General features: G+C 39.4%; 1 protein-coding gene across 1 annotated transcript in view; it reads left to right on the top strand.

Moving 5' to 3' along the window:
• Positions 1 to 25,970, top strand: part of CCDC178 (coiled-coil domain containing 178) — a 173,908-nt gene that overhangs the window by 99,499 nt on the left and 48,439 nt on the right. The window contains exon 18 of the mRNA XM_048507311.1: positions 15,931 to 16,080. Within this exon, the coding sequence (XP_048363268.1) occupies positions 15,931 to 16,080 (150 nt within the window). The remainder of the gene's footprint in view (positions 1 to 15,930; positions 16,081 to 25,970) is intronic.

Genomic DNA, 25,970 nt, shown 5'->3' with positions numbered 1-25,970 from the left:
TTAAAATAATAAAAATTATATTTATCTTTTCAGAGAAAGAGTTAGCACATGTACTGTAATAAGGGATTGTAATCACTTCTCATATTGTAGGTAGAGCTTGTGTTTTTAAGGAAAGAAAACTGACAGAGAACTTTGTGATACACATGTGATCATTTCTATTCACTAGTGAGTTTTGGATTTTTTTTAAAAAAAATATTCTGAAACAAGGCGTGAAACCAAAACTAAAGAAACGGAAGAATTAAAATAAAAGGGCTTCTGTGATGATGTTTAAGCAGACAGCAATTTTACTGTGAGTGAGAACATAATTTTCAAGAATTTTTGCTGATCAGACAATTGTTGACACCCTTGCCAGTTACTGGTGAACACATAGGGCTTTATTTAGAAGTCTGTGATCTAACAAACTATAATGCCAATGTAAAATTCAGTTGTATCCATCCTACCCTACCACCTCACCAAGCTTCTTGTTGCTGTTGGTAATAACAAGTAAGGCAATACTGAAGATTAAGACCACTGGATACCATTATGTTCTTATTAGCTAGACATTTGTTATCAATGAAATGCTGCAGAACTATTGTTCCAAGGCTGTTGCTGTAAAACCATAGTGCATTGTAGTTTGTTGGAGGTTAGTAGCACTTGTTAATTTGATCAAGGCTGAAGTTTACGGAGGATAAAGTAAACAATGCAAACTGCAGACACCATCAGTTTCCTATGGGCAGTGAAGTGTAGTTTGTTCCATTTACACTTCACAACAACATCTGATGGGCTTTGTCAGTGCTGCACAGAGTAATTAAACCTGAAATCAATAGCAGGCATTTGTCATGTTTACAGCCGCTCTTTCTGCTGGGTTAAACTCATCAGTTTAGTGCCGTTCTGTTTTACTGCAGAGACACGCTCCATTATTTCTTCAGGTACAGTTGAGATATTCAGTTACATGCCCAATAGTTTGAATACGACAGTAAGATTAAAAGGGGCAGGCAAATGGACAGTTTTTGTAATTTATTCACTGATTTCCTTAAACGGTGCTGGATTTCCATTTCCTTCCACCTCTCCTTTTATGAAACCCTTTATGCCCCAGGATAGTTGGAATGAATACAGTACTAAAAATTATAGGAAAGTTGGCATGGAGTATAACTGTATCAAGGAAATTAATTTGAACCAAGCAAAACAAGTCAGGGGGCTAGTTTCATTGCAGCACAGAAAAACTATGGTTCTGTGGCTCTGTTTGCACCTTGAAGCATAGGGTCATCATAGTACTGAAGTGGGGTCCTGAGAATTGCCCTACCAGTAGTCATTGTTCTTTAGATAGGGATTGTTGATGGCTGATTGTCTTGACTAGATACGCAGAGGAAAGGCCCTTCCTCAGCTCCTTGGCAACACTGATCTTATTATTCAAACTGAGGCCTAGGCTTTGTGTAGAAAAGAGACAGCTAATACTATCGTTCATCTTGTAATGTACCCTCAAATGACATTTGATTTTTTGCATCAATATTACTAATAAATATTAATACTCAAACTTCTATTCAGTGTTGTTACAGTCTAGCACTCTCCTCTATTTTGTATTCATGTTTATTTTTCCAGTGTAATATTTGTTCAATATTTACCTAGCTTTATCTAGAAACGTTGACAAAAATTATCTGTAATTGTCTGTTTTTGGTCACTTTATTTTTGTTCAACCTGCTTTCAACTTCATCTTCCATCTTTCAATGCTTGTAACATTTACATTGATGTTATCTGACTCTTTTCCTCCATTTTTCAAATTAAGGAGTCACTAGATGGCAAATATTATGATAGAAGAGTCTGCCTCTACTAATACATCCCCCAGAGAGTGTTACGCTCTGCAAATGACAACTTGCTGGTAGTCCCTGACACAAAGAGTGTCCAATTGTCTTCAACTAGAGTCAGAGCTTTCTCAGCTCTGGCCCTGGCCTGGTAGAATGCTCTGTCAAATGAGACCAGGGCCCTGCTGGACTTATCTCAGTTCCACAGGCTTACAATACATAGCTGTTCTGCCAGGCCTAAACTTGAAGGCAGCAATGGGTATGTTTCCATCATTGCTGGGCCTCCTTCCCGCCCCCGCCCCTTCCCCCACTCCACTTCCCTTATTTACTTATGGTACATTGAATTGTTTTAGGATACAGGGTTGGGAACTTTTCTGAACATTTCTATCCTTGGTTAGACTAAGTGCCATCTTTCTATGTTTTATATGTTGCACCCCCATCCAATAGGCTGGGCATCTCTGTGGTTGTGCTGGCCTACCATTTCCAAGGAGGCTTCCCAGTGGCATGAGGAGGCTTAAAATGCAAAAAAAGCCTCCCCATTGCCAGATGCCCCTATTGTGCTTAATGGACATGACACCAAAAAGATCCTAAACCCCAGCCACTGGCACAACTGGGGCAATGGCTAGGTGGGAGCCAACTAGTGTTGGCTCCTACCCAGAATTGCCCCCACTACGCCAGTAGCCTGTTTGCAGGGACACCGGCACAGTGTTCAGTGCCACCTCTCGCCACCATGGAGGGCCACGATGGCCACGCCAGGGAAAGTGCCCCTGGGAAGGCAGATTCACTGGTGTGGCCTTGCACCACTCCCAACAGCAGATTTAGCCCTCCCCTTTGGATGAGGCCATTAGTGTATTATTGTTTATTATAATGTATGTATTATAATTTTATTGTCTTTATACTGCTGTGAGCCACTTTAAGCTTACTGCGACAGGGGAGAGCAGGGTAAAAATCAAATACATGATGATGATAATAATAATCATCATCATCATCATCATCATCTTTATCACAAATGTTTTTAAGAAAGTAAACTATTTAGTAAAATATTTTGAAGAAAGTAAACATACTAACTTTTTTAAAAAGTATATTACTATAACAATCAATGTGGCAGTACTAATTTTTTAGGTTTATAGTTATTATTGAGATATCTCAAAACATAATTTTACATAAGTGTTTACAGCCATAATGTATTTGTGTTTATGCTGGCATAAATGTTTAGAATCAGTGTTAATTTTAGCAACAATAATTCTAAAAAATCTATGACTAGATATTATTTTACAGTCAACTTTGAATGACAGTTTCTTCCACTGTTGACAAATTGGTTCAATAATGCATCTTAATCAGTTAGTTATAATATTAGAAATGTGGTGTCAAGCTGTCAGTCATCCCAGACTATATTTCCAGATATAATTTTCAAAAGCATCTTGTTTTGTGTCAATGTTTGTTCTAAATTCTACCACTAAATCTGTCTGCACAACTAGTTGGAAAATTGTTCTACCTATAAATGCCTATAAACTAACAAGAATACTAGAAAGTATGTATAATTAATCTCAGATGGATTTACATTCAAAAGATCTAGAACTGTGCTCAATTAATTTCTATGTATTGTTTGATCATACCTTTTTTGTGGTGATATTCACTAGTATTACCAGTCCTTTTCAGGGGCTCTCCCAAGTCCTGATCCTTGCATTCAAGCTTGCCATATTTGTATAGAAAAAGAATGGGTGGACATTCTGCAACAGTAGTGGGTATCTGTGAGGGGAGGGGTTAGTAAAAATCAGCATAAGCTTGCAAGTGAGTACTGGCACTTTTTTTTTTACAAAAAGAAAACATCATGTAACATGTAGAGTTCCCAGCATCCCAGATCTCCCAGAACTGCAACTGATCTCCAGACTACAAAGATCACCTTTTCTGGATAAAATGGCTGTTTTGAAGAATGGACTCTGTGGCATTATACCTTACTGAGGTCCCTCCCCTCCCTGAATCACTTAAAGCTACACAAGCTACTTAAAGCTACACAACAGTTACGGAAGAAAATAAAGCATGTGTTCGAAGTGCAGTATTTCTGATAACTTTAACAAAAATTAGTGAGCAAAATTAGTCAGAATACTTAGGAATTATTTTTCTCTTCAAACTTGAATAGTTCAAACATTTCCATCAAGCAATTTAGGCAGATAATCAACCTCAGTTGTTTCTATCTGCAATGGCCAATACTGGTTAATGGCATGATTGGTTTAAGCCAATGTAAAGCAGGTACTTCTCTGCACAAGTTGTTTAGAAGGTCCCCAGAACATTTTTGATCTCCCACTTCACCAGAACGTTTGTCTGCACTCACCTCCAAGTATTTCTTTCAGGGTTTTTTTTTTTTTTTACTGATTCACTGATTCAATGCCTTGACAATCTGTTGAATCACTGCTTCATGTAATTGCGGATTTATTTATGAGTAAATTTACCCACATGTAAAAGCAACTGCAGGGAAAAAATCTGTTGAAAAGAGGTTTTCAAATACAATGGATTAAAAGGAAAATGAAACATTTCTGGGACGACTGGGGGAAAATGGTGCAGAACGCCATGGAGGAAATGATTGTTGAAATCCTGGAAACGTTTTACATGACTTTCTTCCCTAGCCTGTCTCTATCCCAGTCTCCTCCCAGCCACAGCACAACTTGCCTAGAAGTAAAGCTAATTTTAAATAAACCACAGACTTTTTTTGCAGAGGTGAGGTGGGGGGAGGGGTGGCCAGAGTGTCCTCAGGCAACTGGTGCCCAAGACAAGATGCCTCACCATCATTAAGCCCCATGTGGACAGGTTATTAATTTAATTGTAAAGTTAAAATGCAAGAACAGAAAACAGAGCATTTCATAAAGAGAGACCACCTACCAAGGACTGCCTTTCTGGACATATGTAGTTCTATCTTGCAACTTCAGCAAGTAATAACAAGAAGGGGGGAAATTACAATGAATCCTGCATTGCACAAGAAATATTATGTTCTATTGATAGAGTATTCCTGTTGTGCACAGATCGATCAGACTGATCTAAAGATACACAAGCTCAAAATAATTTAACTGATGTGTAAAGCAAATCAGTTACCCTTAGACTACTTAACCACCCTTTTATCATCATAATTGACAATTGACTCCAAAGACCAAGCCTTTGAACTCCAGGGAACTGATTACTTGTGGTTGATTTGCAAGCTGTTTGCAAATTAATTCTCTCAAATACGTTTTGATTTGGCTGAGACAACAGAAATCTCCACTACACAACACCTAATCTATTTATGAATCATTTAGATCCAGCTACCATGATAGGTGCTGACAAGATCCTTGGATCTGTGAAAGGCAATACTTTTATACTCTGGAATTTTGCCTGTTGTGGTTACTGAAATCATCAATAATTCCCTGATGTTAACTATAAATCAGTCACTGGCTCAAACTCCTTTCCTTGGTCTTTGAAACAAGCGGTTATCTGTCCACTACTTTAAAATCTTTTGCTAGAGAAGAATTATGTAGCCAGTTATTGTGCAGTCTCTTAGTTTGTCCTTCCTGGGCAAGAAGAAAGAAAGGGTGTGGTAGCAGAACAACTTCAGGTGTTCCTGGATTATTCCTATGAACCATATCATCTTGTTGAAACCTTTGGAGATGGAAGTAGGAATTAAAGGATGTGCACTTTACATTGGCCTGCCCCTAGAGCAGGGGTAGGGAACCTGCGGCTCGAGAGCCGCATGCGGCTCTTCTGCCCTTGCACTGCGGCTCCACGAGCCGAGCCACTGGCCCCATCCTTGCCCGCCCTGCAGGCAACAGGGCAGACGCACCAACTACCCGCAGCCGGTAGGCTTCCCCTCTCACCTGCCCCATTGGAGCGGGACGGGCGCTTTCCCGGTGGCTGGCAAGGCCGAGCAGCTGGCCCCATCCTTGCCCGCCCTGCAGGCAGTGGGCAGATGCATCCATGCGCTTCTCAGAATGAGCGGAGTAAAAGGTAAAATCCCCCAATATATACAGTGTTATCTTTATTTTAAATGTCAAAAATTATTTGCAGCTCCAAGTGTTTTCTTTTCCCATGGAAAACGGGTCCAAATGGCTCTTTGAGCGTTAAAGGTTCCCTACCCCTGCCCTAGAGAAACTTGGAACTATCAGGTGGTACAGAGCACCACAGCCAGGTTATTATTGGGCACTAGATAGAGCATGGATGTCACACCCATTCTACATTCTACATCAGGTTCATTTCTCGTTTCTGTTTATAATTTACAAAGCTGTTAGTGGCCTTGAACCAGTATACTTGCAGGATTGCCACTCCTGTTACGCCCCATCGCAACAGCTTTGCTTATCAGAGCTAAGTTTTCTGAAGATGCCACCACACCGCCTGTTCCTGCATGTTCTGTCTGATGACTCACACCTTGTGGAATGACCTCCCAGAGGAGCTCAGAACGGCCCTCATCCTACTACCATTTCACAGAATTTGCAAAGCAGAAATGTTAAAAAGGGTGTTGTATAAATAAATTAGTACTGTAGTATTAAGGGAGAGGATAGTAGTTTATTGCACTGGAGGGAATATTGTGGTTGCCTAGCAACAGCAGGTGAGGGAATCTGTTTTTAAATTTTGGGATATACATATAAGGCAAATTCATATATATTATAACCACATCACTAATGAAGAGGTGCTCTGAAGGAGCGGCATGTGCAAACTCCATGCCATTATTGCACACAAAATACTTCGACTGGCTGGCCATGTCCTTCGCTTGGAGAACGGTCAAATCCCAAAGATGGCAATAAGGTGGATACTTCCTGATACCAAATGACAGCGAGGATGTCCCTGAAACACCTGGAGGAGAACATTGGAGCAAGACCTGAAGACAGTGAATATTGCATGGGAAGAGGCTGAAACACTTGCCCAAGACCGGAAATTCTGATGAGCACTTGTTGCCTGATATGGTACTCACCACGATAGATTCGATAATGATTTTATATATATATGAAACCTGGGACCCTTTTTCAGGTTTGTAGAAAGATCTGTCTCGTTGGTTTACAGCTCAAGTCACTGGATTTTAAGTATCTTCAAATGTGACCAACTTATATAGATAAATGAAGAGTGGCAAGATGGTGTGTTTTCAGTCTTTAATTGCATGTTTATGTGAGAAGAACCGTTTGTTATTCAAGGACCGTTAATACAAAAGAAGAAAGTTAGCAGAAGGATATGGCCTTGTGTGTGCAATACAGCAAGATATCACACTGGATTTTGAATAATTGGTGGACACATACATTTCTTCCTCAGTTTGACATATGCTTTTTTTTTGCTTGTTTAGTCTTGTTTAATTTTCTTTTCAAGAAACTTTAAGAAGGAACAGGCAAATTCACTGTTAATCTTGCACATACAAAACTGCAATGGCTTGCAGTAACTCTGTTATAGTCATAATGAAATCATGTAGATCACCTGCTATTCAACTGAGGGGACATTAATAAGCTGTACTTGGAAAAGGCACATAAACATCTTAGGAGGTGTGTCAGTCATTAATGTTTTTACTTTTGTCCTCCATTTGAAAAAATAAAATTCAACACTTTGATTATATATACTGTCTTAATTGAGAGAGTTAAAAAAAGGTGTGTTTGTGAGACAGAAAAAGAGATAAAGGATGTGTAAATCCTTACCTAGAAGACCACTGGGTGTCAGCCATGTCCATGGCTACTGAGTAGTTCACTCAAGCAAAATGACTTGTCAGTGATATAAAGTCTATAATTTTGATGAGTCAGAAATTCTGTCAGCAAGGCTGCTTCCTGGGTTGTTTTTCTTAATGGAAAAAATGCTTACAAACATAAGGGAGTGTGTGAGAGTAACATTTAAAGCATGTTTTCATTAATTAGTTAATATTTTATATTACCTTGCAAAATGAAAAACATGCAATTGGCAGTTCTTTGATTTTCAACAGGCCTTAAAATACCAGTTGATCAGAATTCAGAAAAGAAGTTAATACTCTGTTAAAAGTATTAGTTAAAATTAGAAGACATATTTTATGAGCATGTTGAAATGCCATTGTCAGATTATAATATTTATTAATTACAGCAAAAATTATAATCTGATTTAGATGCTGATTTAATTAGTAAAGTGGTAGAGCTATCTGCAGCATGGTTAAGCATGGTTACCTGCATGGTTACCAGCATGGTTACCTGGACCAATTCTGGCTGGTTTGCTTGACTGATGCAAATAAAATTCTGGGAGAATGTGAAGGCTTCTTCTTGTAAGAACTTTCAGACATGCTAAATACTGCACTTTAGCAATTGCTCGCAAGTAGATTTTGCCATTTGACACAGTAAAATTTAGTTGTAAAGTACATCAAAAATGGATTGAAAGTGCATTATTCAGAATGTGTGAAATCATCATCTAGACTTGTGTCCTTAGCTTATAAAGTCCTGTAAGGAGGAACAAGATCTTTGAATTCAGAGGACTGTCAGTGCATATGTGATAGAAGGAGGTGTTAGCTTTGTTTTGTTTGTTTTGTTTTTATTTGCAAAATGCATTACTGAAGAAGGGATCTTTAAACAAGTAGGTCAAGTAGGCCTGACTTGTTGGGAAAGTTATGGAATAGGCAATGCCAAAGCAACTCCAGAATACTTGGAGAAGGCATCCTTTTAAATCTGTTTTAAAGCCTGAATTCAGACAACTTTAGTGATGCTTGTGGATGATCTCTACCTTCAAATGGGTTAAGGGAATGCGTCTTCATTGTTGCCATTAGATCAGTCCACAGTATTTGATGTGGTAAATTTACCAGTATCTCTTTTTTGACAGAGTGACAAGCATGGTAGACAAAGGGAGTACTGTGGATGTAGCATACCTGGACTTCAGTGAGAACTTTGACAAGGTCCACCATGACTTTCTTTCAAGCAAGCTAATAAAATGTGGGCTAGACAGTGCTACTGTGAGATGGATTTGTAATTGGTTGACTGACTGAACCCAAAGTGTGCTCACCAATGGCTCATCTTCATCTTGGAGAGAAGTGACTAGTGAGGTGCTGCAGTGGCCCAGTGCTACTCAACATTTTTATCAATGACTTGGATGATGGAATAGAGGGCATGCTAGTCAGATTTGGAGATGACACCAAATTAAGATGGATAGCTAATATCTCAGAGGGTCAGAATTCAAAATGACATGGACACAAGGACGTAGGTAAGGGGGGGTTCTCGGGTTCAACCCCCCCCCATTCATGTCCAAAGCTCTGCCCACCTGTTTGTGGGTTTTTAAAACATTTAAAACATAAATACATTGTTTGTGCGTGGCTCCATTTGAATGTAAAAATGAGAAGAAGAATAACATGAATTTTCAATTGAGGCAGAGTAGTGTTCCCTCTCCAGCACAATAGCCAATCAGAAGGTGGGGAAATAAATGACCTGGAAGTAGGGGTGGGTAGCGTGGTGGCCAAGTTTGTGGATGATACCAAATTATGTAAGGTGGTGAGAACCGCAAAGGATTGCGAAGAGCTCCAAGTGGACCTTGATAAATTAGGTGAGTGGGCTCAGAAATGGCAAATGCAGTTCAATGTAGCAAAATGTAAAGTGATGCACATAGGGGCAAAAAATCCAAACTTCACGTACACGCTACAGGGATCAGTGCTATCAGTCACAGACCAGGAAAGGGATTTGGGTGTCTTAGTTGATAGTTCCATGGGAATATCAACTCAGTGCATGGCAGCTGTGAAAAAGGCAAACTCTATGCTGGGGATAATTAGGAAAGGAATTGATAATAAAACTGCAAAGATTGTCATGCCCTTATATAAAGCAGTGGTGCGACCGCACTTGGGGTACTGTGTTCAGTTCTGGTCGCCACATCTCAAAAAGGATATCGAAGAGATAGAAAAAGTACAGAGAAGGGCAATGAGGATGATTGAGGGATTGGAGCACCTTCCTTATGAAGAGAGGCTGCAGCGTTTGGGACTCTTTAGTTTGGAGAGGAGACGTCTGAGGGGGGATATGATTGAAGTCTATAAAAGTATGCATGGGGTAGAAAATGTTGACAGAGAGAAATTTTTCTCTCTTTCTCACAATACTAGAACCAGGGGGCATACATTGAAAATGCTGGGAGGAAGAATAAGGACTAATAAAAGGAAACATTTCTTCACGCAATGTGTGATTGGTGTTTGGAATATATTGCCACAGGAGGTGGTGATGGCCACTAACCTGGATAGCTTTAAAAGGGACTTGGACAGATTTATGGAGAAGTCGATCTATGGCTACCAATCTTGATCTTCCTTGATCTGAGATTGCAAAGGCCTTAGCAGACCAGGTGCTTGGGAGCAGCAGCAGCAGCAACAGGCCATTGCTGTCACATCCAGCATGTGAGATCCCAAAGGCACCTGGTGGGCCACTGCGAGTAGCAGAGAGCTGGACTAGATGGACTCTGGTCTGATCCAGCTGGCTTGTTCTTATGTTCTTATGTTCTTCTTACGAAATTCTGCCTATGCATTTACGTAATGATGTAGCTGCGTGAAAATTTTTTTAAAAAAATTTCCCACCTCTACACAACACAACAGCCAATCAGGATGAGGAAGAACAGACCTGCCGAGCAGATCGCATGTTCGTGGTGTGTGTTACATTGCTTGAAACTGTGATAGACATCGAGGTCTTCACTAGACACATACTGCAGTGAGGAGGGAGAAACCGCGATGAAAAGGTGCTGTTTCTTTTGAAAACTGGTTGTATTCTGCTTTAATTTCTCAGTGGGGAAATGGCCTACAGGGAAGAGTAGAAGTTTGCTTACCATATATACTCGAGTATAAGCCGAGCCGAATATAAGCTGAGGTACCTAATTTTACCACAAAAAACTGGGAAACTTATTGACTCGAGTATAAGCCTTCGAACTTGACTCAGTAGCAGCTAAAAACAGAAGATTTGCAAGTAAGATGAGATAGAGTTGCTTAACAGAGTTTGCATTAGGGATGAGCAGCTTTCCAGCACTCTAGGAGCACAAATGAGCCACTGTTTTCCTCCAAATGTAGAATTCTGGGATTCATAGCCATGCCAGCCTAACTTTGCTCCAAAGAAAGTCTTTGTCTTCAGCAACATCAGTATTTGGCAATAAACTACTGCATGAAGAATTGTATTCATCTAGAATGCAACCACCAATAACCCTTAGGAGAGAAATGCCTCGGTTTCTTTTAACACACACCCCAACACACACAACTTAGTTGTAATGCTATGCAGGCTGTCCTTACAGCTTGTTTTTACGGCTCTCTGGTAAATTAGAAAAAAAGCAGCAACATGTTACCGGATCCCCACAGCAGCCACAGCTCCGGCCGCCATCTTGGAATTGCAGAATATACTCGAGTATAAGCCGAGGGGGGCTTTTTCAGCATAAAAATGTGCTGGAAAAGTTGGCTTATACTTGAGCATATACGGTACATTTTTTTCTTGTTAAAAGTACTCATGAGTGCCCCCATGCCTGTAGAAAAATCACTCAGCATTCAAAGAAATAACTTTTAAAAATATAAAAGTTCATAGACTTGCAAGAGGATAAGTTTTGTTTCTCACCACCAGTGATATTATGGTCATTAACCAGCACATGACAGTGGCATTCACATTTCATTCATCGATCAAAATAGCCATGCATAGGCTTCATCTTTAGTTTTCTGTGCAGGCACACATTAAGGCTGTACAGATGAAGGCCAGCCACTGGAGGATTCTTCTCTACTTTAAGTACAACACTGTTTTGCCAACTTCCAGGTGGTGATTGGAGATCCCCCAAATTATAACTGTACTCCAGGCAACAGAGATCAGTTCACCTGGAGAAAATAGCTGCTTTGGAATGTGGACTCAGTGATGTTCCTCCCCTCCCCAAATCCCTGAAGTTTCTCCTCTCCCCAAATCCCTGCCTCCTCAGATTCCACCTCCAAAATCACCAGGGATTTCTCAACTTGGAACTGGCAACCCCGACTGTGCCCCTGCGCTTGATATTGAATGCTCAGACTATGTAATATCTCCAAATATAATGCTTCTTTGAGGGAAGAAGTGTCCATCTAACACACCAAATGAGCACCTGCATACCTGTTGCTCAATAAACTGATTATATGAAAAGGTCCAGTGAGGGCACTCTTTGTTTCCTCTTACATAAGACCACGTACTTAGTTTCTTTTTCAGGTCTTCATACTAGACCTTTGATGATTTAATCTTTGCCAGCCATCTTTTAGGTTTCTAGCCATATTTCAGTGTTTTTGATCTCTGATTATTTGCATGTCTTAGTTGCCATTTCTTTTATGAACCTTGAGCACATTGTTCATGAAATCTTCATTTACCTTGCTTGTTTGCAATTAAAATGTTGACCTTTACTCTTTGAAAATAATGCCATTTTCATAGTGTTCCTAGTATCCACTCATTTGCTATGATTGTGATTACTGTAGAAATGTTAATTACTTGCAAATGTTAAATGTCACCATTGTAATGGAAACCCTGTATGTCCCTCGGTCAAAGTAAGATTGTGAAAAACATGTTATACTGTAGATTATTCCTGAAGTGCGACCATTCCCCCTTACCTGTTGTTTTGTTTATTGTCATATCCTGTTTTTACTGAAATGGTAAACCTGGGGCTGGGTTCTGCCACTTCAAACTACAGAAAGTGGGTCACATGAATGAATGCTTCTCTATACAAAACATTCCTTCCATTGAAGAGGTAGGGAGAAGAATTCAAACTTGCCAATGAAATATCTGATTCATACTCTATTTCATGGAGAACATTCTTGCATGTGAACCCCTGAATGCAGTCAAAATTGATACACCCTAGGACCGTGGTGGCGAACCTTTGGCACTCCAGATGTTATGGACTACAACTCCCATAAGCCCCTTCCAGCATGGCCAATTGGCCATGCTGGCAGGGGCTGATGGGAATTGTAGTCCATAACATCTGGAGTGCCAAAGGTTCGCCAACACTGCCCTAGGAATAGGTGTTACCACCTGCATAAATGAGGCCAAAGTACCCCCTGTACCTGTTTGTCTCAAATATTAATTGCAAAAAAAAATGAAAACTGAATATTCAGAGAACCTGTAACATATATTGTTACATCATATCATGTATTTATATTCAAGTGCTGAATTAAAAAAGTGAAAAAGCCCCAATGGCCCAGGTGAGTAGAGATGCTCACTGTTGATGGACTCGTGCATAGAAACTGAAACCTATTTTGTTGCCACTTTACTGTATTGGCAGCTGGAGCAACAATGAGGAAGCCACACAAGCCTGTACTCACCATTCAGCCAAATATTTTTGTGTTGGAATAATAGCCACATTTTCTTAATGGTATTAGTTAATCGTAATCATCTTCATAAATTGGGGATTTTTGGCTCAGCCTTTGATTGACTAATATCAAAATTTACATATTTATCTTAATAAAGATGTTGCTGCTGTTGTCATGAGTTCGCAGCCAGCTTCAGCCATGCTGGAGAATCTACTGCTGTGGTTACAATTCAGCTGGCTCCGTCATTGTGGAGCAGCCACCACAATGGCTAACCTGCTCATCCTCCTTTCCCCCTCTATTGGGGAGAAGGGCTGGGAATGAGCAGGGGGCTGGGCTGATTTTGCCTCCCAATCTGCCCCTGCTAAAGAGTGTTTGTGTAATGATCTGTCTATTTTAAAAAATATATGTTGAGCAGATATTATGCTGTAGACCACTCCAAGCAGTTACTGGAGAAATCCTTTAAAATTCCAGCAACATTGACTGTGTTGATATATTACTTGCAGGCAAACCTGGAAGTGACATAGGGTATCTCTAGGAATCTCAGAAGCTCTATGGTAAAACCATAGCATTTCCAGCAACTTGTAGAGCTGTCATGTGTCACTTCTGAATTTTTGTCAGAAGTGACATAGCAACACAGCCAACATCACCCCCTAGGATTGTAAGGTCCCTGCCATGCCCCCACAGAGGCTTTTGTTATTTCCCCATTAAGCTTCAGTTTCCCCATAGTTAGCATGGATTTTGTTCATTGTTAAGTCTTCTAAGGGAGGGTATTTTAGTTAGCCCCTGTCCCTTTAAGACATTTCCCAATAGGCAGTCTTCCTTTTTTACCCAGCAATTCCCTGTTTTACTTCTAGCCAGTCAGTCAGAGCAAGGTGCCAAGGGTAGCTGGAGACTGGAATATTCGTGACGTATATGGTGGTCCATAGAGCACAAATTAAGGTTAACAGGAATTAGAACCAGACAAGGACAGAAAGAACTGAAAGAAAGCAAGACACAGTGGACTTTCTTGAAAACAGCCAAGAGAAGACATAGTCTACAGCTTCAAACCCACTCACGACAAGCAAGTACTCTGATTTAGATAGATCCAAGGGAGGAGTTAGGGTCTTAATTCTCTTAAGTAATAAACCTATTGTTGAACTGTTGAATCTGGCTTGTGTCTCCCCCACTCTGTCCTAGCCAAGTACAGGGCACCAAAACCAGATTCACTTGGGGGGCAGAACAATCATGAATATTCCAGTCTCCAGCTACCCTTGGCACCTCATTCTGACTGACTGGCTAGAACAGGGGATTGCTGGGTAAAAAAAGGAAGACTGCTTATTGGGAAGTGTCTTAAAGGGACCACTGAAATCTTGGATTGGTATTGTAATGGCTCCTTACATTCAACTATTACCATAGCTAAATACCAGTGGGCCTTTTCTAGAGCATGGTTTGATGCATTTCCATCATCCATGCTTATGGGTAAATTTAGGAAAAACCCATGGCATTTGAGGAAATGTGTTTGTAATTCTGGGGATGTGGATTCTATGACAGAGAACAAGCTGCACTGCATGCTGCATGAGGCAGAAAGAGAGCTCTTCATTTTACCTCTACTTGTTCAGCATTGCTTGATAATTGCAAAGGGTCCTGATCAAGAGATTAGGAAAATGTTGTTAGAAGACAAGGATGTAATTGTCTCTCAGCAGGTTGTGTGCATTGGCTTATAAAAATGCAAGGTAATACTTAACCAAGGAACAAGCTGAAAGTCAAATATTTATTGAACTAGTTGTTTAATAATTGTTGTAATCGGCTGTTTTGGATGTGTGTTGTTTTTTCCCTTTTGGCCTTGTTAAACTATTAATTCATGTACATTCTTTTTGCTTTAACTCTAGCCAGAGTAATTTCTCAGCTTGCTGGTGAATTTCTTTTTGTTATTAGTGAATTTCTTTTATTTGGGGGGGAGCTACTTAATTTTTTCCAATAGTTTTGGGACTTATCATTCACAAACAGGAAGCTCAATGGGTGGAGCCAGTCACAAAATGACAGCTTTAAAAAAGTGTAATATTTCAGACCAGGTCTGCAGTACAGGTGGAGAAATCTTTCCTCGGGTGGGTGGGAGATACAATTACCTCTGTGAGTCCCTGGAAGAAACAAATAGCAATGGTGATATAGGAAAAAAGAAGCCAATAATCTCATTTTCTGTCCAGAACAAGCATGCGTGTGTGCGTGCGTGTGAGGGTGCACGTGCATTAAAGAGGAAGCAGACAGGTGAAAGATTAGTGTGCTGATGCTGTCTTTTCTCCATCCAGATCAAAGGTGTGTGTCTCTGTACATTAAAAAGACCAAGGAGAAAAGCTTTTGTGGTAATTTTAAAAAGGAAGTGTAAGGAAGTGATTATAGCAACACTGCAGAAGGGGAAAAGGTACTTTTTGGTGCTTGGAGTATGAGAGGTATCTCCCATGACCTTCTCTCCCCCTCTCCCCAAATGCTGTAGTGTATAATTAAATATGGGGTAAACCTTGTCATCACTACAATAACAAGCTAATATCTAATCTAATTTCATCCCAATTTCTCATAATTTCATCATTACTGTAAAATTAGAGCCAGTATAGAAAACAAGTGGTTAAGAAATGAACTGATCTTTCACCATTGAATGTTGTGAAGTTAACATATATCTTCTGAAGCTGAGATATAAACAATGGCAAAAAATGTCATTTCCATGCATTTTGATGTCATAAAACAAAGCCTACTCTGAAATGAAACGATAAATACGCTTTGCATTTTTGTATGTCAATGATAAACTGTTTGCTGAAAATACTAGATAACATAAAGTAATTTTGATGTTTCATGGCACCTTGGCATTTTGGATTTGTCAAATCGTATACTACAGGTCATACAGGTAGTACATATTGTTGAGGAAATAATCAATGCTTAAAAAAAATTATCACACTTACCAAAAAAATTTCTTCATAGATTGATCTGGACAATGCAATGGAAGAAAACCTGCGTTTAGCTCAAGAATACCAAATGCTCCAAATGTGCTATCTAAACAACAAGGACAAGCTAATGGACCTTTATGACAATAAAGTCAGGGCTGAAACTGAATTAAGAGATAAAGAGCAGGTAAAATAGCATATATGTTCAATTGCCCAATTCTTTAGTTCTTAAAATGTATTTAGTAATTATACTACTTAATTTAATACTTAGAAAGCAATCATGAAACACTGATACATAAAATACATGGATAACTTGAATTTCTTTTATATATTACTTGTCTATTGCATAAGTATGTGCATGTTTGCTTTTTTCTTGTGCAAAACTACTATATTTTTAATCTCAGCCTTGCATGGGTTTAATTTCTTTATTATATTCATTTTTTTAATGAGCAACACCTTTTCCCTCTCCATTCAGTCAGATGAAATTCCCACTTTACAAATTTGATGTTACTGGAAAAATAATCTTCATTTTGTAGGAAATAATTTTCTTTACACATTAAGCAAAGCCACATGTTTGACAAACTAAGAAGATACAGTAGATGCAAATGATACGTAATAGTGTAGGGCTCTTTGTGTCCAATCATATCTAAAGTGAGGTTAATACTTTTGTTTTTACACAAAAGGCATTGTGGAGATCAACTGTGCTATGCTCTAAACTTTACTTTGCTTGTTTTATTTGTGATTGGAAGGTTATCTGCTTTTTTCAGTCCTGGGACTTGGAGGGGCAGTTTCTTGTAGCTTGGGGAGAGAAAGAATAGCCTCCATGCAACTGATTTTAAGGAACAGTAAGAAGATTGAGAATTTTCAGATCCTGCTATAGCACTAATCTCTTTGCATTTCTTCTGGTGTGGTTCTTGTGTGTGTGTTATTGATTGCAGAGCAGTTACATTAAGACAGCATACAGTCACTAACTGATATTTAGGTGTGTGAAACATGCATTTGTCTCCATTTCCTTCTTCAGTCTGAAATACTATATATACTTCAGTCTGAAATACTATATATACTATAAATACTATATATACTGAAATACTGTGGCATATGTGAGCAAGATGTCTAATCCTGTCTGATTAGCAGAAGTGCTGGCTGTCTTGTGATGGGGGGAGGCATTTTCTTCTGTCTCCCAGTCTGAAGTCTGTCATTCTGGATATGCAAGCAAAATATTTACTCCATGACTAATGGGTGCAGCCTCAGTCAAAGCAGTCTAGGGTCGTTTCCGCACAGCAAAATTATACCTGTGTACCACTGTTTTTTTTGATCTGGATCTATTTTATCCCAGGGTGTCCATTCACATGGCTGCCCATTTTTTAAAGAAATATAGAGAAGACCGGGAGGAAATACTCCAGCTTGTTTCGCACAAGCCCAGCACTTCTGTATTTACATTGCAAGCTTATATGAGAATTCTTGGTGTCCTGTATTCTGATTGGCTGTTGTTTTTGAGTGGCAGCTTGAATGAACATGAGGCGGGGAGATCAGGCAGCTGGGTGGGAAAAATAAACCGGTCCTGCTCCACATTGGTGTTCGCACTGTAGTAGGCTCTAGCAGGTTCACCCCGGGATTTTTTAAAAGAACTTCCAATTTGGCGGTTTTTTAATACCTTGAGATGAGGAAAATATCGCTGGGCAAACCCGCTTTAGGACTGGGAACCGTGCAGAATTGCTGTACAGAACAGGACATTTCTGTTGCTCAACTCAGGATATTTTGATCATGCAGAAACAGCTTAGAAAGCAGTAGTCTGTACTGCTTGCATAGAATCAATTAAATCGATATGTTCAACAATGCAATAGATTTAAAAATCACTTTTAAAATATAAGCCCCTCAGCAAAAAAATTTTGAGTGGCAAAATTTTTGTGTAACTCTGCTGATTGGTAAACATATCAGTTACATATTGCCACACTGCCTCACCCTCTCCTCTCTTTCTGACCTTCTCTAAGTAAGGAGCTAGACTAGACTAGGAACTGGAATAGCTGTCCCAGCCAATGTTTTTAAATTATCCTGATGTCATTTTTCTATTTGAAATTTGTGATCACAAATTTTTTAAAACGTGTTTTCAGTTAGTTTTTATTAATGCCTGAATGCACATATCTGAGTAAAATTGCTGTCATGTTATCTGCCATGGCACATCATTATTGTTCACTGACTGTAAAACAATCACTACATAGAATTGCATGTGGAAAGTTTTGGGTGATGGAAGGATTAAGCTTCCTCTGCTGTTTACCACTTTGCCACCATAAATTAGGACTTCCACACACACCCATCTTCAAACCCTAGGTTTGATGTCAAATGCAGTCCTCAGACTGGTGAGATGTTGATTACAGAATGTATCACTTTGAAATGATCTGCTGGCATTGGTACTGTTTAATCTGCAATATTTTCATTATTTTTAAAAATCTTTGCTTTATGAACTTGAGAGTTTTGGAACAGTCTTGTAACATCAGGCGGAAAATGAAATAAAAATTGTAGAAAGTGTTAGAAAACAGCATTGTAGAACCATATGAAAACATATTCCAAAGAATTTCCTAGATCACAGTTTCCTTTGATTTTTTTTCCAGGATTGCTGCTTGTAATGTGCCTAGGATGCTGCCAAAGCTTTTAATAAGATTAGATTGCATGGGGATATCACCACTTCATAACTGTAAAAATCAATGAAAACTGATCAGCAAAGTATAACAGGCCAGCAATGTTAACAGCATCTAAATAGGAGTTTTGCTAAAATTATCCTTGATCTTTGCAAGGAGATGATGTTATTTATCACAAGTTTCTTAGTTCATCATTTTGTCACCTTGTTATGTGATTGCAAAATGCTTGGGGTTATGACTATTTTTGAAAAACTAGTATAGAAAGTATAACAGGCCAGCAATGTTAACAGCATCTAAATAGGAGTTTTGCTAAAATTATCCTTGATCTTTGCAAGGAGATGATGTTATTTATCACAAGTTTCTTAGTTCATCATTTTGTCACCTTGTTATGTGATTGCAAAATGCTTGGGGTTATGACTATTTTTGAAAAACTAGTATAGAAATTTAAGGAAATATCTGGATTTCTGTATGTTTTACTGATATTCACCAGAGAATATGTGAACAAATAGAGCATAGTTCTATGGGGATCTAACTGGACAGTTCAGCTGAGATACTATTTTGATAGCTCAGCCCATTATAAATACAAACTCAGCACATTAAAATATTTGTACTAATTACAGCAGAACAAGAAAAGGTTGGTTATGTACTACTCCTATTAAAAGGTTATTTTTCTTCACATTTTTACTAATAAGTGAGTTACAACTGCAACAGAAAATCAATTTTGTGGGAGTATAACTATAATGATTTTTGTAGTTGCTGTACAGCACATATACATCACAGTGACATGAATGTTCTGGAAGAAATCATTCTCATGTTCACCCTTTCCAAGCACACAGAATTTTCTTTCTGAAAGAGAGGTAGCCAAAATTAGCTTCTATTTTATTTTGTAGAAGAAAAAATTCAAAGTTTGAATTTTAAACTATGTGGACAGATTTCTCACAGCTTGTACTCAGTTGTAGTACAAAACTCATTTGTATTCCCAGTAAGTTGATATAAGGTTAATCAGGTGGATTTATTTTACACAGTAAGCAAAGCCTTTCTTTTACATTGGTCATTATTGTGACTTTTCATTGTGAAAATTGAAGCAGGAGCATTCTGTCATCCTCCATGATTAAGCCATTGAGCAGAAGAGAGTACTTGTTTTTCTAGACTGCTTTACTGCAGCACTACAGCTTTTGGCAGATTCTAGATTCACTATTCTGTAGGGCAGTGGTGGCGAACCTTTGGCACTCCAGATGTTATGGACTACAATTCCCATCAGCCCCTGCCAGCATGGCCAATTGGCCATGCTGGAAGGGGCTGGTGGGAATTGTAGTCCATAACATCTGGAGAGCCAAAGGTTCGCCACCACAGCTGTAGGCTCTATTTTCATAACTGGTAGATGATATGGCACAAAAGAAAATGTGCTCTTTCCTTCTTACTCCAATATAGAAATGGAGGAACAGGTTTATAGAGAGAGATTTACATGGCAGCAGGATTCATAATGGAAGAAAGTAGATGAAAGTGCAGATGGGAGGGGGAAAGTTGTAGATCCAGCTGTGAACAAAGCATGAGTCAGGGAGGAATATAAGATAGAAACCAACTGATAGTGAAAACAAGTCATGGTAGAAACTATTATATCAGTTCTGATAACATACTAGCACATACTTTATATAAATTTTGAAATATTGTGCTTGCTTTCTCCTCACTAGTATGTTCAGAGAGGGGGACTTACTATTGCAGTAAAACATATGTAGGGTCAATTCGAGCTGAATAGTTATTAGAAATCATAAGAAAAGTCATTACCCAGCAGTTCAGTTTTGATAGTAAAATTTCTGCAACATTATCACAAATCCTCATGCATTAGTGCAATGATCCTTACCATCCTTTCATATTAGAATCAAAAGAATATGCTGGCATGCTTGGTAAAAAACATCTTGCAAGTTAAAAGACACTAGTCGAAAGCTGATCTTAGCCATTTGCAAGGTGGAATCTTCAGGAGATTTTGTTCAGTTGACTGCAGCTGTTGCTTCTTTTAGAGTTGCCACTCATCAGCTGGCAAATGGTAGGAGAGGGAAAGGGTGGAAAGGCCCCTAATAAATTTGACAAGGTAAAAAGGAACACATTGAATTGAATGTCCGTTATTCCTGCTGTGTTTGAGGACACTCCATTTTGAATTATCAGAAGAGTAGGTTCAAGTCACAGCAACTTTTCATGATCTTACAGACCAGTGCTTGCTAGAAATTTGTAAGTATGCCTTCTGGCAGCACACATATATCAAGAATGTAGAACCATATGGACAATCTTGGATGAGATTAAGATCTGGCATGTTAAAACTGCAGGAATATATAATAATATGGTATCCTACTCGGTTTCTGATTGAAATATACACTTGACTGGAGAAGTTGCTCTGAAACGGATAGTCATAGGGCTCTTAACAACTATAGGAAAACTTATACACACTTCATACCTGATTGACATGCAGAGATTTCGTAGATGATGAAGATGACATGGTCTGAAGGTTTACATGATGACAGTGTGCTTGCTTGATATGATTTCAGATATGTTGTTCTCCAAATGACAGAGAGGGAGAGGGAGAGACAATATGTGTATTGGAATCAATAGACTGCACTGGCAGGATGTTGCTATTAGATATTTATCTGTGTTCTTTATTATGACCCTTTAAATCTCTCTTAAGAAGGATGTAAGAATTTCATGCTTAATGCATCCTCTTTCAAATATGTTCAGTTTGGAAGAATAATAAAGAAGGGACAGAGCAACAAGACATTAACGAATAAATAAACTGCAGAACAGACAAATGTCTGGGTATATTGGTGTTAAACATTTATTTAAACCCTGATCCTAAACATTATGTTTACATGCAGGTCCTAAGGATGTTATTAGACTACAATCCTGTGCCTAGTTGCAGAGACCTATATTTTGTGATCTCTAATCTCTCATGATGTGCAGTGAAAACTGTTTAATATTGCAGACTGTATGTTTTCTATGTAATTTGTATTTAGAATATATCTAAGATTGTCCACTTTGCCCTCCAAGTGAAGTAGAGCCTATTTCCAGATTTTTTTATATGCAAGATAGTAGATCCTGAAAGCCTACCAAAATGACCATGGTACTACAACAGGAGATGAAATGAGGCATCAATTGTCTGAAACACAGTTTAGGTCTGGGCTTAGATGGCATCTCCCTGAATTACTGAAAGAGAATGTAGATTGATGGGGCCCCTTTCTGGGCATCCTTGTTTACCTATCTAGGCAGCACAGGCCATATTCCCAAGGATTAAGGATTAGCTGTTATACTCCCTTTCTTCAAGAAAGGAAGGAAGGATGACCCAGCAAACTATAGGCCAGTCAGCTTGCTGAATATTATCAGCAAACTGTATGCTAGGCACTTACTGGAAAACCTGAGAAACTGGCTGTTCCATGAGGACATAATTGCAATGAAGCAGACTGGGTTTAGGGAAGGCAGATCAACACTAGATCTAATCTATATATATATAAAGCTAACCATTCGTTTGTTGGTCTTGCCCTAACGCCGAAACAGCTGGACGGATCGCCCCCAAATTTTCACATGACGTCCCTCCCTGTTGTGGGCAGGTAATTGGACCTTCAAATTGCCAAAAGTCCATACCTGAGCCAGGTAAAACGTCTTTTTCCTGGCGCACCAGGCCATGAAGCTGCCTCTGTTTAACTGTCACCCTTAGAATGTTCGTGCAGCCTGTCTGTCTGTGGCCTGAGGGCTTGGGATGCCCTTAGAATGTTCGCACAGATGGGCAGAGATGAGCAGTGAAAACAGTAAATAGGTAATACTGGTAGGTAATACGAGAGGAAGTGCAACACATACACACTTTGCCGTGTGAGACGCCAGGTGGGGTTCCCCCCTACACACACATGCAGGTAACTTTCACTCTCTGTGCCTCACCCAATACTACCACACAACACACATACTCTCATACACATCCACTTCATCCTCATACACCTCACTCTGCCCTCCCTCACATCCAACCACCACTTACCCACTTCCTCACCCATATTCGCCACAGCTCTCTTTTACTAAAAGCAAGCTGGAGTTTGCCTTTTTCTTCTAAGAAAATCTGCGGGGTAGGGGTGAACCAACACTACTGGCTCCGCTTCTTTTGCACATGGCCCTTTAAAAACCCAGGGAGCTGGCCTCGATCTGAGCGCCTCACCACCCTGCCTCTGCTGCCTGACTGGGATAGCCTTCTTGCCCTAGTTCTGCCTTACCCAAGCGAGGACTGTGCGTGTCAACCAGCCTCATGGACAGCGGGATTCGCACTCTGGACAGTTCCGTTGTGGAATGGAAAGGGTTACCTTATACTAAAAACCAGGACAGCAGCATATAATAATGTGAATTGAAAAGGGAAAGAGGGATTCCATTTGACCACCCCAAAAGAGGAGGAGGAAGAAGAAGAAGTAATAGTAGTAGTAATAGTAGTAGTAGTTTGGATTTATATCCCCCCTTTCTCTCCTGTAGGAGACTCAAAGGGGCTTACAACCTCCTTGCCCTTCACCCCTCACAATAAACACCCTGTGAGGTGGGTGGGGCTGAGAAAGCTCCGAAAAGCTGTGACTAGCCCAAGGTCACACAACTGGTGTGTGTGTGGGAGTGCACAGGCTAATCTGAATTCCCCTGATAAGCCTCCACAACTCAAGCTGCAGAGCTGGGAATCAAACCCGGTTCCTCCAGAGCAGAGTTCACCTGCTCTTAGCCACTACACCACTGCTGCTCCCAAAAGGCTATGCTGGGGATCACTGGACCTGCATGGACATCTGTGTGGGTTGCGGCCTGTGATGAGAAGGACAATTGCCACAGCAACGCGTGGCCGGGCCCCGCTAGTGTTTTATAAATATTTTATAGAAAAATATATTTCGAAGAGCTCATCCTCACTTTATGCCGCCTTCATTGTCTTAAAGGTGGCATTTGATTCTTTTTCCAAAATTAAACTATGAAATAAGTTAGAATCCTTCACTGTAAATAGAAGGCTCTTGTTTCTTATACAAGCTCTTTATGAGCAGACCACTCTTAGAGTACAATTTGGCAGGCAAGGGCACCTTACTGACCCCATAAAGACTTTCAAAGGGGTCAGACAAGGATGTCCCCTGGTTCCACTTTTGTTTCTTTTCTATGTAAAAAATCTAGCAAATTGCCTAAATAAACCAGAAATTAATCTGCCTAAATTGGCTTATTGCTCTATTATATGCTGATGTTGCTCTTGTTCTCTCCAGAACCCCTGTAAACTTGAACAGAACTCTAAATAGGACATCTAGTGGGGGGAACATTGTAAAAATTAACATCTAGTTATCAATTTCTAAAAAAACAAAAGTGATGGTCTTTGGGAGGCACCTGAAAACTAAGATCCGGAAATTAAACAGACACAGGATAGAACAAGTACACAAATTTGAATATTTGGGAATGGTGCTGCAGCCCACTGGCTCAAAAGCAGCTCATATAAATCATCCCACCGAGCTTGGTAAGAGATCAGCCCATGATATAATAAATTTTTGTGTACTGGGGGGACACTGCATCCTTGCAGCTCTCAGACAATTTCAAGTGAAGGATCAAGCACAACTTCTGTATGGCTCTCACCTGGGACCACCAACCTCTTGGTTTGCGGCTCTAGAGAGGGTATAATCTACATTTCTTAAGCTATTCTTTAAGTACCCAGGAGTGTCTCCAACTCAATAGTGCACTTGGAAACAGGCATAATAAAAGTAGAAGCCACAGTATGCAATACAACACAATATGATAACCTTTATTAGGCATAAATTAAGAAGTTGTTTACGATCTGACCAGGAACCATTAATCAGGGCGGCAACAAATTGACAAAAGTAAAACAAATTATCAAAAGGAAATAAAAGTTAAATCTTCTATAAAATATTATATATTTTAAATGGATGAGAGCATGAATGTACAACATTTTAAAAAATAAACATGTGTTAAAAGGCCCATGGTTATATCTCTTTTGAAGAATGTGCAGATACCTGTAAAAGAAACTTTGCAACTTCTTCAGGAATCTCAGCATCACTAGAAGCCACAGTATATATTTCACAGTATATATTTTCTGTTCCTCAGAAGATGCCAGCCACAGATACAGGCGAAACATCAGGAGAAAATGCTACTGGTACACGGCCATAAAACCCGGAAAACCCACAACACTTTAGTGATCCCAGCCGTGAAAGCCTTCAACAATATATTTCATCTCTTTACTTGTGACTTAAGATAACTTAAATGCCTAAAGCCTTCTCCCTTTGACACTACATATCAAAATGGCTCAAGACAGTAAGCACCAACCTTATGAGACTAGGGTTTTTCCCTCAAGTCCTTCTGGAGTTGGGCATAGAGCATGTGAAACAAGTAACAAAACAAAGCGTTGAAGATGCTCAATGCCATACTGACCTCTCTAGGACACCTATTCTCATGTTGCCAACTAACAGCAGATATATTCTGGCCCCAGAAGCCTATATTTTATCATTGGGAATTCACAGCTTAAGAAGGACTTTCACTCAAGCCAGATGCTTCACACTACTCTCAGCAGTTTTAATGGCAGATATAAGAAAATCCCCATCTTGGAGAGACAGTGCCCGTGCATGGTAAGATAAATGGAACCCCTAGAGCATTTTATATTTCGATGCCTGTTTTATAACAAAACTCATCTTTCCACTGTTAGATAAAATTCCAGACCATTTCAAAAAAGTGCAGCTTAGAAAACTCATCTCAGGTATGAATCTACAAGTGCCCAGTCAAGTTGCTGTTTTTTGCACAAGAGTTTACAAAGTTTGCTCTACCATCTATGCCAAAAATGATGTTTGACAACTGAGAAACTGATTTTATGGTTTTATATGAGTTTTTTAAATTTTCAAAATTTGTCTAACCTGAGTTGCTCAGCAACAATTTTGTGGCAATTTAATGTGTGTGTTTTATTTGATCAAAAGACCATAATAAATTGATAGATAGATGGACGGATGGATGGACTGGATGTTTTTTTGTGCAACTTGTAACTGGAATTTATCTAAGATTGTCCACTTCTCTTTTAAAAGTGAAGTACAGCCCATCTTCCAGAATTCTTTGTATGCAAGACAATGGAATAAGATTTGGGTTGTAGAACCAACCAGAAGTCTAAAAAACTGACACAAGGCGTAAATCTTAACATGACTCATTAAACGATGGAAAATTGTACAATAGGATCAAACACGCAACAGTATACACAGTAGTACAGACCACAGTCCCCAATAAGTTATCTAAGTAACTTCATAAATATTTGTATTGTGCTACTCTGTATTTGTATTTGTATTGTGCTACTTCATTTGTATTGTGCTACTCTGGGCCCTTCCGCACGGGCAGAAACATGTACTTTCAATCCACTTTTGATGCACTTGGCAGCTGGATTTCACTGTGCAAGATAGCAAAATCGACTCGCAAACAA

The sequence above is a fragment of the Sphaerodactylus townsendi genome, linkage group LG09 (assembly GCF_021028975.2).
Source record: "Sphaerodactylus townsendi isolate TG3544 linkage group LG09, MPM_Stown_v2.3, whole genome shotgun sequence".
NCBI lineage: Eukaryota > Metazoa > Chordata > Lepidosauria > Squamata > Sphaerodactylidae > Sphaerodactylus > Sphaerodactylus townsendi.
The sequence above is the reverse complement of the archived record's forward strand: the minus strand, read 5'-3'. Positions and strand labels throughout refer to the sequence as shown.